This window comes from Tupaia chinensis, unplaced genomic scaffold (genome assembly GCF_000334495.1).
Source record: "Tupaia chinensis unplaced genomic scaffold, TupChi_1.0 Scaffold000012_1, whole genome shotgun sequence".
In the NCBI taxonomy this organism is placed as follows: Eukaryota; Metazoa; Chordata; class Mammalia; order Scandentia; family Tupaiidae; genus Tupaia; species Tupaia belangeri.
In genome coordinates, this window is record NW_006159442.1 from 2,675,044 (window position 1) to 2,689,002 (window position 13,959).

Sequence of the window (13,959 nt, forward strand, 5' to 3'; positions counted from 1 at the left end):
AGCTATCGGGCACATGCACCTGCCAGACAGACAGAAGGAGAGAAACCCCCTGGGGAGCAGGGTATGGCCATGCTGCAGTCTCTTCTCCTCCATCCTCCTCTCAGGATATTGGGCATGCGCTCAGAGTGAGTTTTAAGCTGCTGGGTTTGGGACTCGAACTATGGTCGACAATGTGGGAGTCCAGTATTGTAACCATTATGCCATCTGCTGGTCCCTCCCCCAATGTGTTTTTCAAACCACTGGGTCCAGGACGTAAACTGCGTAATTGACCCTGCACAATTGGCCATGTGGGTTCCACCCACTTTAACTGCCACAGAATGGGCTGGCCCAACGGAGCCATTTCTAATGAAAAATTAATGATTAAAAAGAATCTCAAAGTGTACCAAAATATTTCTTTTCAGCAATCCTGCTCAGTGGGTGGTCTGTTTAATTATACTAATTATCTATACTAATTAGTGCTTTTGTTTATCTTTTATAAAATCGATTTTAGGAAAAAGAATAATTAAACAGAAAGGCACCTTAATTGCATTCCGTCAATGAAACATACCCACAGATAACCTTTCTCAGAGCCTCTCAAGTGAGTGTCTTCCCAGGTCACCCGGAACTGTTAGAAAGGCCCCAGCACACACACACCTGAACCAGAAGCTCTAGGAGGGGGCCCAGCGATCTGTGCTCTAACAGGTCCTCACAGTGATCCTGATGTCTGTGAACCCAAAACCCTGAGCCCATCTGCCCAAGCCTCGGGCCTCAACCATAACATCAGTGCCTCCTGCTGGACACTCACCTTCATTGCAAAGGATTGAAGGGGATCTGGCAACCTGACACCTGGTCAGGACAAACCCAAGGCCTACCGAGGAATGCAAAGCAACACAGCCTCACCTTTTCCTTCTCTTTTGCAAGGTGACTTTTTGGGGTCTTTTTTCTCATCTGTGTGTGATAGCGATGTTTCCAGTTTAGGGATCTTTTTAAGAAAGACCGAGTTCTTTTTGACATTTTCCTTCTCTTCCAATCTCAGTCTCAGGGCTGCTACCTTGGACAGAATTTTCTTCTTTACTCCCTCAGCTAAATGCCCACTTCCTGAGGTTTCTTGCTTCCTCTTGGCCTCCTCTGAACCTGTCACTCCTGGCATGGCCCCTGGCGATTTGCCAGTTTGAGCTGCCATGTGACAGGATTTCTTCTCCCTTGACTTTTTCACACAGCCCAGGGTGAAGCCCTTTTGCCCTGGGTCCTGCAGTAGTTTCGGGGCTTTCTCTGACTCATATTCTCCTGAAACAGAGGTCAAAGTCATGGCTGGCATACCAGATGGGCCTGGGGGTTTGGTTTCCTCAGTTTGAGACGCCTCTGTTTTAGGTTCCTCAATCGGATGGCTTACTGGAAAGCCAGCGATGTTTCCTGCAGGATACGAGGTAAACGGCGGCCTCGTAAGATCACTGAACGTAGATGACCGTTTCCCACGCTCATTGTCACTAGTTCCTCTTTCCTGAGGGTCAGAAAGCACGAACTGATCGTTTCTGGGCTCGACCATGGCCTTGGCAGGGATGTCAGGAGTCTGGCCTGTGTTGCTGTGCCTGTCGACCCCGACGGAGGCGTGCACCAGCACTGCATGGCAACTGGGAAGAGGGGAGCTGGGCGAACCAAGTTCTGCTTGGTCCTCTTTGCATGGTGTGGCCACCCCTGAGCTTCTGTCACTACCTTCTTGTGTTCGGCTAATGCCATGTCCACCTGGAATTCTTTCTCCACTGCCATCAGGGCACGGAGCATGCCAGGCAGCAGATCTGACGTCCACGCAGGCTTCGTCAGGCTGACTTAGCTTGGCCTCCCCACTCTCGTCTTCTTGGTTTCTGTTGATTCTGTTCTCACTTAGAATCGCTTCCCCACTTCCCTGAGGACATGGAACTTGCAAAATGGCAGGATGGACTTCCACACTCCGACCTAAGTTCCCAGCAGCTGATGTCCCCCCCTCTCTGCTGAGCCCCAGCGTGGATCCTGAAGGCTCAGCTTTCTCGACCCATGCATGCTCCATCATGCCTGTCTCATCAACTGGATCTACGGAGGACTCTAGGAGTTTGGGGCAGGCCAGAAACCGCTTAGAGAAGACAGGGTGGTGCGCCCTGAGGTGGTTTTCCTCCTGGTCTTGACTCGCAGTCTCCTTCCCTCCCACTTCAGAAGCCTCCCAGCATGAATGTGCGGCATATAATTCCTTCCCATCTACAGGGTCCACAGAGGACTCCAGGAATCCAGACTGGCTCGAAGGCTGGGAGCAAAATCCATACCAAGGTGCGCTTCTGTCTGGGCCTCCACCTTCACGCATTCCTTTGTCATCAGCCAGGGCTAAGTCGGACTCATCGTGAGGCCCGTGAGCTGATGGCGCTTTTGCAAAGGGCTCCAGTTCGGAGGCAGCGGCCTTCAGAATGGTAGACACAGCCCAGGCCTGGTTAGGAGCCAGAATGCCAGCTTCTGATCCCTTGTACTCAGAATTTGCCTGTTGTCCTGGTGGCCAGAGTTCTGGACTGGAAGCCTCTAGAGTTATGATCTTCAGCTTCTTGCCTACTTCCCAGTTTCCTGCTGTAGTCTCTTGGGACTCCTCCAAGAGGCTCTTAGACAGAGAGGGAATACTACTCAGAGCCTGACTGTCCTCTTGCACAGTGGCATCAGCCACCAGGGAGACACTGGTCCTCGGGCCTGCGTTCTGCCCTCGCTCTTCCCTAGAGTTTGACGGTGAGTGATCTGAGGGCACCAGGCTCATGTCCTCTTGTCCGGCAGATGTGGGGGGCAACCTTCCCTGGACATCGGCTGCAGAAGGAGAACCATGCTGGCACAAGCTCCTCTGCCAGCCCGTCTGCTGTGTTTCATTTCCTTTTTCTTGGGAGCCCTGTCCAAGGCTCTTGTCTGCCCTGTCCGTGACCAGGCTCTTATCTGCAGACTGATTATCGATCTGAAGAGAGAAATCTCCACAAAGACCCTCTTCCTCTGGGAGCTGGGGAACATGGCTGTCGATTCCTGGTACTCTGGGCACCATGCAAAGCCTCTCTTCAGCACCACTTAAAACGTACCCCAACTGTATGTCAGAAGGAAGTCGGGGAATATTTTCATCTGGAGTCTGAGGTGAGTGCTCCTCATCTTCTTGGTCATTCTCAGCAACTGAGGCGGCACGGTGTTTGACTGCATGGGCCTTGGAGGCAGCAGTAATTGTTGATGTGTCCTCTGTCTCGCTGGTCACCTGAAGACACTCTGTAGTAGCCGCTGCTGCTGTTGGCTTCTCCTGAGGAAGCTTCGTGATTGAACCATGACTGGCTGAAGTGTCCGGGGTAACTGGGGTTTCTGGGGCACTGGTCCTGGGGCTCTCATCACTTCCTTCTTTAAATTGCTCAGAGGAGTCCCTCTCTGAAGAAAGGAGTAGCGTTTCCTCCAGCCCTTCTGAGTGGCTGGGACTCAGCCTGGCCTGGCCAGCCTGCACTGTGGAGGCCAACGTGCAGGTGGAATTCCCTACCTCGGCTGGATCTCCTCCTGCAGTAACTCCACTGGGCTTGTGTGAAATATTCCAGCTGAAAGTATTTATAAAAAGAGGGGATATGGCTGAGTTTCTACCCTCACTGCTCTTGCACGACTGTGGAATCTCAGAACCTTGTGTTCGAGAAAGAACGTCCAGTGTCTTGTCAGCAGGAGGACATAAATCAGTCACTCTGTCTTGACCCACCAGCTCCATGTCCGTGGAGCAAAATTCTTGAGACAAATATTTACCAACCGGCACGACAACAGGAGACTCCATGGCTTCACAACATGTTCCTTGGTCCAGGTACCGCAGCACACACGCGGCTTCTCTGTCCTTTGGCCCATTGCATGCGTTTCCCAGGGGGAGGGCAGTGTCTGTGGGGTCAGGGCAGGCAACAGAGAGAGCCTCGGGCTCCCTGTGGTCAGCACGGGTCTCCTGGAGGGTATGTACCGAGAGCTCTTCTGAGAACACGTTGTCATCGGTGGTTTCTGGGACAGGTTCTAGGGCTTCCCAGCGACAGCCAAGGGTGCTGCTTTCTCTGTCTTCTTCTTCACGTGGTGGGTCTTGAGTGCCACTTTCTACCTCCAGGTGTTGGGCCAGTATGCTTGCCTCCTGGATCCCTGCTACCCTAGGGGACGAATTCGTCGTGGTCCCAGGGAACGGCGCCTCCTTTCCAGCAGGCTCTGAGAAAGCTGGCGTCTGGCTGCGAGAGATTCGCTCCCTGGTTGTTTCTTGAATTTGCACCTAGGAGGATGAAAAGTGATATTAATAGAATTGTTCCTGGGAGAGCCCCCAGTTGGGCCTAACTATAATCTCAAGCGTGTTAATCCTCGATGACTGTAATAATGGACAAGAAGAGTAGAGGAATGGCTGAAATTCAAACATGAATCCCCACACTCTCTCTAGCTACTAGAGACTTCCTGGAGAACCAGAAACTTAAGCGACCCTATGTTCCAAGGGACGCTTAGTCAAATTCACCTTTAGAAGCAAAAGGCCTCCGAATAATCAGCAATTATTCAATGCTTTTTTCCCCTTTTCTCTCTTAGAGAGAAAGAAAGATGAATATGAATTGAATGTTAACTATTTTGATCTAGTAATTCATGATAGGTGCCGTGTGCATGTTTCCAGAAAGATAAGTTTCACATGAGTATAAAAATAAAATACACAGCACATGCAAAATAGTGTTAAAATAAAAATTTTAGGCAAACTTAATTTAGCAGAATTGAATTGAGCAAAAAAACAATTCACGAATCGAGCAGCCCCCAGAATGGCTTCTGAAGAACTCTGAAGTACTGCGTGGCCCAATAACTTTTACGAGCAGGAAAAGGAATGTGATTTAAGACGACAGAAGTGTGGGAAATGAGGCACAGAAGGAGCTGGCTTGGTTGCATTTTAGTGTCAGGCTCTACGAACACGGTTTAAAGAGCAGGCTGCCTGATCGAAGCCAGGCTGCTGTGATTGGCTGATTCACCAGTTTGTTAAGGGAGCAGACTCCCAAGTGAGGTTGTGGTTTGTTTATAAGAACTCAAATATGGGGAACCAACTATGGCATTATGATTACATTGCTGGATTCCCATGTAATCAACTGAGGTTCAAGTCTCGGGACCGGTGGCTTAAAACACACTGGGCGCATGGGCATGGGTGCACAAAATCCTGAGAGGAGAAGGGAGGAGAAGGGATCGTGGCATAGCCATCTCCCCGAGGGGGTGATCTCTCACTTTTCCTCTCTCTCTAGGCTTTCTGTGATTGGCTGAAGCAGGGCTGCTCCTTTCTGTTTCTCTCTGGTGAGCACACACTCCCTATAGCAAAAACAAAAACAAAAAAAGGTGGCAAAAAATCCTTTGAAAAAGATAAGCCAAAAATAAAATTAAAAATAAGTAAAACTCCTAGATTGCCTTTTAGACTTTAAAACAGATGCACTGTGGCAGGCTAGGCAACTCCACAAGAAGCAGACAATTCAAGGCTGCTTAGGATTTTATGAAAAGCGGGAGGAGAGAGGAAAAAAGGAAGGGAAGGGAGGAGGGGAAATGAGTGCTCCCATTCTGAGACCTGAACCCATCATGGTGCCACCTGTCTGCCATGTGATACTGGATAGTCTTCCGGAAGTGGCCCACTCTTCCAGTAATGTCTTGTAATAACTTGTAGCACATCGGTTATTTCAAAACAAAACAAAATCATGTGTAGCCATGGGGAAAGGAACTGCTCATTTTTGACAAGCAACTCCGTCTTTGCACCCAGGACTTCTGCTTTGGGGCAGCCCTGCCCAGGGAGCAGACACTGGCTTAGAGGGGGAGGAGACGGAGACTCTCACCTACCATAACGAGAGAGAGCTGGGATGTCCATGTGCCTGGGCGGGCCTCAGCCCTAGGGCTTGTTTGTAAATCACACACGACAATGGCTCTTCCTACCTCCCGGTCAGTGCTGCCCACACTGCCAGAGCGGAAATGGTACCTCTTTCCACACTCCCCCGGGCCACTTGCTGCTCCTCTGTCCTTCATTCCTCATTTCTCTTCTAAAGTGACCTTGAGGTTCATTTAACTCAGATTTTATGTGCATAAAAATGCTCGCTAAACAAAAAGAACTTTAGTATAAATGCCATGAAGGTCAAGACCATTTTTCCATTCAACATACGCTTATCGAATGCCTCCAGTATACCAGGGAGTGTTCCAGGTAAGGATACAAGATAGGCAAATGCCCGTCTGCTGGAGACTCCCATTCTGTGTTGTCTTCAAAGCCTGTCATAGCAATGAGCACATAGTAGGTTATTTTTTTATTTAAAGAATTTTTTTAAAATTTTAACTTTATTTATTTCCATTTGTACCAGAGAGGGACAGAGCGAGAGAGAGATTGAGAGGGAAAGTGAGAAAGCAAGATGCCCAGTCTGGGACTTGAACCACAGTGGGCCATATGGGAGTCCAGTGCCCCTAGCCACCATGCCAGCTTCCGGCCTCCATAGTGGGTGTGTAATAAATATTTGTTGAAAGACCGAATAAATGAATAAACTGTATATTAGTTGAGGTAGGTCTACTAACTTCACACAGTACACTTCTATCTTTGAAGTCATTTGGACTTTCATCTGCTCCTGACTTTGAGACAACCCTATTTCAAAGGAGACTTGTAATCATAAGCCCTTCTTATTCACATCACAGTGTCTCTAAAGAGAAATAAATATCTACCTTCTCTCATATCTCCTTCTCTTTATCATCATGTTAAAATGGAAAAGGGAAAACAAGAAGATAATTTCTGAGAAATAAGAATTTTTTTTAAAAAGAACCATTTATTTCATTTTATTTATCATTATTATAATTATTATTATTTTAATTTGACATAGGGCACAGGTGCTCACCAGAGAGAGACAGAAAGAGAAAACGAGAAAGCAAGACACCTGGTCTGGGACTTGAACTACAGTCAGCCATGTGGGAGTCCAGCACCTTAACCACTATGCTGCCTGCTGACCCAATAAGATCTTTTTTTTTCTTTTTTTAGTATCCAAGGTTTTAAGTGAGTGTGGTCCCTTCTCTGTACTGGAACATCTATAAGACGTGAAGAAAGTATTCTCTTCGTTTGCTATTTTGGTTCAGATGTTTTATGATGAGCTCTAACCCAAACATACCAAATTATTAAGCACAGAAAGTATGGGTAGCTGCCTGGGCAGGAACTGAGATGTGTAAAAAGGCTGTCCAATCATAACGCCCCTCCCTCCGGCTGTCCCACCTGCCTGAGTCTCCACCATCAATGTCAGCCCTGTATTTTAAGGTCTTGCTGTCATCACAGGACCGCTGGTGCCAACAGACATTTATGGAGTAGCTGCCATGTGTGGAATTCCCAAGCCCTGGGAAATGTTTTCCAGTGGATTCCAGTTCAAAGGCTCCCCACTCTGATATGTGCTGGGATGGCACCTTCATCCCTGCCTGCCCGTTACCGACTACGAGCATATCCACAGAGGCTAACACCTGGAAGGGGCTAACGTCCGGAGTACAGGAAACTCGGGACAAGGAAGTTTTGACTAGGATGAGGTTGGTCATTGGAAGACATCATCACAGCACGAGAAGAACGTGTAAAATGCATGGAAAATGCAATTAAAGTAGGAGTTTGGGTGTGAAAAATGTTAAAGTCAATGCGTAACTTTTTCATAATATACATTTTCCATGAACTTTTTAAAGACCCTCTCCACCACACCCCTCTGCATACCTTACTTCACAAAACACTTAAGCTCTCTTTTTCTTTTGGCCATAAGAGGGACAGAGCGAGAGAGAGATTGAGAGGGAAAGTGAGAAAGCAAGATGCCCAGTCTGGGACTTGAACCACAGTGGGCCATATGGGAGTCCAGTGCCCCTAGCCACCATGCCAGCTTCCGGCCTCCATAGTGGGTGTGTAATAAATATTTGTTGAAAGACCGAATAAATGAATAAACTGTATATTAGTTGAGGTAGGTCTACTAACTTCACACAGTACACCTCTATCTTTGAAGTCATTTGGACTTTCATCTGCTCCTGACTTTGAGACAACCCTATTTCAAAGGAGACTTGTAATCATAAGCCCTTCTTATTCACATCACAGTGTCTCTAAAGAGAAATAAATATCTACCTTCTCTCATATCTCCTTCTCTTTATCATCATGTTAAAATGGAAAAGGGAAAACAAGAAGATAATTTCTGAGAAATAAGAATTTTTTTTAAAAAGAACCATTTATTTCATTTTATTTATCATTATTATAATTATTATTATTTTAATTTGACATAGGGCACAGGTGCTCACCAGAGAGAGACAGAAAGAGAAAACGAGAAAGCAAGACACCTGGTCTGGGACTTGAACTACAGTCAGCCATGTGGGAGTCCAGCACCTTAACCACTATGCTGCCTGCTGACCCAATAAGATCTTTTTTTTTCTTTTTTTAGTATCCAAGGTTTTAAGTGAGTGTGGTCCCTTCTCTGTACTGGAACATCTATAAGACGTGAAGAAAGTATTCTCTTCGTTTGCTATTTTGGTTCAGATGTTTTATGATGAGCTCTAACCCAAACATACCAAATTATTAAGCACAGAAAGTATGGGTAGCTGCCTGGTCAGGAACTGAGATGTGTAAAAAGGCTGTCCAATCATAACACCCCTCCCTCCGGCTGTCCCACCTGCCTGAGTCTCCACCATCAATGTCAGCCCTGTATTTTAAGGTCTTGCTGTCATCACAGGACCGCTGGTGCCAACAGACATTTATGGAGTAGCTGCCATGTGTGGAATTCCCAAGCCCTGGGAAATGTTTTCCAGTGGATTCCAGTTCAAAGGCTCCCCACTCTGATATGTGCTGGGATGGCACCTTCATCCCTGCCTGCCCGTTACCGACTACGAGCATATCCACAGAGGCTAACACCTGGAAGGGGCTAACGTCCGGAGTACAGGAAACTCGGGACAAGGAAGTTTTGACTAGGATGAGGTTGGTCATTGGAAGACATCATCACAGCACGAGAAGAACGTGTAAAATGCATGGAAAATGCAATTAAAGTAGGAGTTTGGGTGTGAAAAATGTTAAAGTCAATGCGTAACTTTTTCATAATATACATTTTCCATGAACTTTTTAAAGACCCTCTCCACCACACCCCTCTGCATACCTTACTTCACAAAACACTTAAGCTCTCTTTTTCTTTTGGCCATAGTGCACATACACTCGCCAGAGAGAGACAGACTGACAGTGAGAGGGAAAGTGAGAAATCACCAGCTGGGGGAGGAGCGGGTGGGGGGAGGTGAACATGACACAGACTCTATCATAAATTAAGAAAAATATTGAAATACCTAGTGAAGCCCTCCATGTAAAGAAATAGGGTAAATGAAACTCAAGCACAATTTTATTTTGGTGTGAGAAAGTTTTGGAATCCATGCATAGTTTGTTCAGAATACACACTTTTCCCCCTGAACTTCCAGAAGATCCCTTGTGTATCAGGCACTGTTCTCAGGCCCTGGGAAATGTTGGTGAGCATCATGGGGATTGCGGTCCTTCAGAAGTCATATTCAAGCACAAGCCACGTAACTGGTCTGTGCAGATGCGAAACCCTATAAATCTGATTTGAGTCTATGGAATGTTTCAAAGGGGAGCCTTCCTTGGTCCAGTCCCTACTGTACTTGTCAAGGCTTACAGCATCAGTTCCAAGAGCGGGCCTCTCTGTTCTCAGTCAGAGGCCCGCTCAGAGAGAGAGAAACCACAGGCTCGCACCTTTCCAATGAGTCAGACCTTTCTCTTAGGAGTCGATTTCGTACCTAAGTCATTACGAAAGAACTCCAGCAAGTGATTCTGCTACTGCTCTGCCTCTCCCGTCACAGGGCCAGTGGGGACACTCAAGAGGTACGGAAACTTCTCGTTCAAGGAGTGTTTGAAATTCTAGGAGGAAACCCAGCATGTTGTATGTGGACCTGGAAGACTAGCACCCTGGGTCTGTAGCTTCCTTAGACATAGCATGCATGACACCAGGTCATCTCTTAGACTCTCTGACCCTCTGTCCCCTCCTCTAAGGCTAACCCCATGCACATCGATGCCACTCTATCAATTGTCTGGTGTGTCAGCTGGGGCCCGGAAGGCACTTGCTGACATTAGTTTCCCTTGTTCTCTGCGAAAATATAGCAAAGGCAAAGAGGAAACTGAGCAACCCTGGTGAGCAGAGTGGTGAGCCATGGGCTTTTCAAGGGCTTTCTCCTTTAAGCCATAAAATAAATCTGAAATAAAGAAGCTATTGTTGCTTCCTTACTGCTTAGGTGACCGGCCTGGGGGTAGAAACCACACAGTACGTCATCCAGGGACGGGTACTACAATGAATTGTCAGCTGTGACAGAATTGTTCATAGTGTCCTAGGAGGTACAGATATTCTGTGACATTGTAGGGGGAGGAGGGATGCCCAGGAAGGTCAGCAGTGGAAGGTGTTTAGACCTGAGTGGAGAAGATATGGTTAGGCCACTGGGTAGCAGAGAAGTTGGCTAGACTGGCAGGCCAAAGCTAGTATGGAACTGCAGGGTGAACATAGACACCAGCCAAGTGCAGGTGAGGAGCAGGAGGTTGATGTCCATGGCATGAGTGTAGAATGCGGGCAAAAGTAGACTGAGTGGACCTCCATGGGGTGGCGTTGGAGGTTGCAGAGGGAGCAACTGATCTGTGTGGACCTGGTCTTGGCAGGCTGTGTAGAGGCAGAAGAGGGTTTGAGGAGGCATCTGCTGTCAGTCCAAGCAGGAGGCTTTCAGAGCAGGTGGGCCACGCCAGGCTCTGGTTTCTGAACAGAGAGGGAGATACTGCAGAGACAGTATCACTGGGCTAAGGCCACATGGTCATGGATGGACCACATTCTGTACCCTGCAGCTGGGCTAGGCTCTAAGAGATGGCCACACACCCAGATCAACGGCCCCCACCAAAGCCAAGATCATGGAAACCCTCTTCCTCCTGCAGTGTCCTTCCAGAGCTCTCTACTGAGCAAGCTGAACATCACGCCTACCATAAGGAATGCTGGAATTGTGTTATCACAGAGCATAGATTGGAAGAGAAATTCAGGACTGAAATGTGTGAGTCAGGAACTGGTATACAAGGTCAATGATATTCAGGGATTAGAAATCTCCCCAGGGTTTCACAGTCTAAGGCAGAGCCAGGATGGAAAGTCAAACCTGTCTGGTTAACAAAACCCTTTCCAGCCCAGCTTTTCTAATCAGAGAAGTTAAAACAAACCCCACTAAGGGCAAGGTACTCCCTCAATTTAAACACAGCACTGAGCACTGAGGTACTTTAGGTAGATGACCACTTTGCTTTGCTTCTAAGAATGACTGAGTTTTCTTTATTATTATTGTTTGACTTGCTATAGTGCACATGCAGTCACCAAAGAGAGACAGAGAGAAGGATGGGTGGGGAGGGGAGAGGAAGCAAGCCACCAGGTCTGGGACTCAAACTGCAGTAAGCCATGGGGAGTCCAGTGCCTCAAACACCGTGCTACCGGCTGGCCCCCATGGTGGTTCTTTTTATGTGCAGTATGACCATCTGTTGATTTGTCTGCTTCCCCGTGAGTTCTAAACATGGGAACTCTGGTATTCACTCCTGAGAAGAGGCTCAAATAATTTTGCTGAGTGAATGAACAGGTGAATGGATAGAAGGAGGGGAAAGGGTAAACCAAATTTAGTAACATTTCCAAACCCCCCCTTTTTTTGGAGAGGATTTTTGTTTTGTTTTTTCGTTTTTTGTTTTTTGTTTTTGCTATAGGGCGTGTGCGCTCGCCAGAAAGATAGAGAGAGACAGAGAGATAGAAAGCGAGAAATCACCCCCCAGGGGGAGTGGCCATGCCGCAATCCCTTCTCCTCCATTGGGTGTACATGCACCCAGCATGAGTTTAAGCCACCGGGTCCGGGACTCTAACCGCGGTCAACTAACATGGAGTCCAGCGACATAGCCATTTCGCTAATTGCTGGTCCCCCAAGCCCCTTTTTGAAAACAGCATTAAGCTTGGAAACCTACACTCCATTTACACAGTACTTTCCAAATGACACCATGTTTAGCATGCCTCAGATTCCACAAACACATTGTTTTCATCTGTTGACCTTTCCAAAATTCTGCTTCCTACATACGTCTGCCATGGGTCCAATAGAAAGGTATGTTGCCTCTTTGTCCCGCCCACAATGTTCAGGTTTATACTCCTCCTCATTAATGAGAGTGTCCTGGATGCCACCAAAGTGCTTGACATTAATTTGAGTCGCTAACAGTAGAAGATGATGGAAGATAAGATCCCTCTCCTCTAATAGGGTACCATCCAGTTGAAGAGACAAGATGTACATGGAAAAGGTAAAGAACAATTCTTGACAGGTGCTCATGGCCGGACAAATGAAACTTACACAATGGTCCCACTCTGGCACAGAGCACCGAAAGTCACCACCGAACCGTCCTGTCATGCAAATGAGAAGATTCCTGCAGTGCAAGAGCCAGAGGCTGCATTCTTATGTGACATATATATCCATCCCAAGATAATTCTAGAATGTCTCAGTGCAGTTTCAAGAACTTCTTCTGCTGATTAAAGTGGGCAGATATAGACATTGTTGGCTGACTAATTTAACAATCCCCAGACCTTTCTCTCTTGCTGCTCCTAAGGAGGCTGGAAAACCACACACTCAGTCTCCTGCTAGCTAGATAGGGTCAAAGAGTTAGTCTGAATAATGAAATGTATGGGAAATTTCACCAAGGGACTTCCAAGGAAGCTTTGTGTTCTCTATGTAAGGTATGAAAGGGGAGATTCCTTGCTTAACTCCTCCTTCCTTTAATTAAGATGTGATGCCTGGTGCTGTAGCAATCATCTTCCAGTCCTGGGGCAACCAACACCAGAAAGAAGAGCCAGCAAGCACTCCAGGACTGATGAGCAGGAAGAGGTGGAAGCTGGGGGCTTGTAGGCATTACTGAGTCCCTGGAATGACGCTGAGGTCCTAATGGATGCAAGAGAAAACTATTGCTGAGGGATGTTGAGGAAAGCATGAGAAGTTCACCCTGGAGCTCTCTGGTGGCTCTGGCCAGCTCCTGGTAGGGATTAGTTGAAGGACAGTGTCCCAAAGGGCAAGGGGTGTGACTCCTGGGAAGGGAGCTCAAGGGGCTGGTCAAAATGCCAAGGGATCAAAAGGGCCTGAGACAAGGTGAACTTGAAGAGGAGGGGAGGAGGGAGAATGGGGAAATACGAGAAGATGGATCATCAGAAGAGGGAGAACACAGTTCTAAAGGCCAAATACAAGCACCCAGGGCCAGGGGAGTCAAGCCAGTTAGAACCTTGCTCTAGCTAGGCAACATTTCCACATGCCAACATGTTCTACCATGGGATAATTTTCTTTCTCCAAATCCTTTTCATTTTTCATGTTCTTTTTGTTTTCCTTCTCTTCTGGACTAGGTACAAATAGCACAGTGTCCTTCAGTGGTTGTCTACATATCACCAACTCCCACCCCCATGGTTCCAGGAATCTTTAAATGAGCCCTTCCACACTCCCCAACCATCCTGAGCTGCTGTCGTAACCTCGCCCACAGATAACCTTTCCCAAGTATCTGCTGAGCCCTCACGACAAGCGTCATTCTTCATTCCGTCATTAGTCACTCGATAGATCAAATCCATACCACCTGGGGCTGCAAAACTGAAAATAGATAGCCCTGTCCCCAGCCAAAGAAAGCTTAAAGGCAAACCAGAATATTTCAGGAACTTGAGTTTATTTTTAGGTGTCGCCTGGTTGCCCAGAAAGAAGATTCACCTAAAGACTGTCAATGTTAAAATAACACAGAATAAGGTGGAGCCCTGTGTTTTACTTGATACTTATCATAAACGCCCAATCCTGAAACCTGATCTTGGATACCCTGGTCATTTAATCAGCTATTCTTCATTCTGTTCCCTCTTCGGAGACAAGAACTCTTCAATGGGTATTAAGACCCTGTCTTGGGAACCAGCAGTTAGCATAATGGCTATGTCGCTGGACTCACCCGTACTCACC

At 47.3% G+C, this 13,959-nt stretch overlaps 1 protein-coding gene across 1 annotated transcript in view; it reads right to left on the bottom strand.

Annotated features, from left to right (window-relative positions):
• Positions 1-13,959, bottom strand: part of ALPK2 (alpha kinase 2) — a 153,312-nt gene that overhangs the window by 52,037 nt on the left and 87,316 nt on the right. The window contains exon 5 of the mRNA XM_006139928.2: positions 880-4,237. Within this exon, the coding sequence (XP_006139990.1) occupies positions 880-4,237 (3,358 nt within the window). The remainder of the gene's footprint in view (positions 1-879; positions 4,238-13,959) is intronic.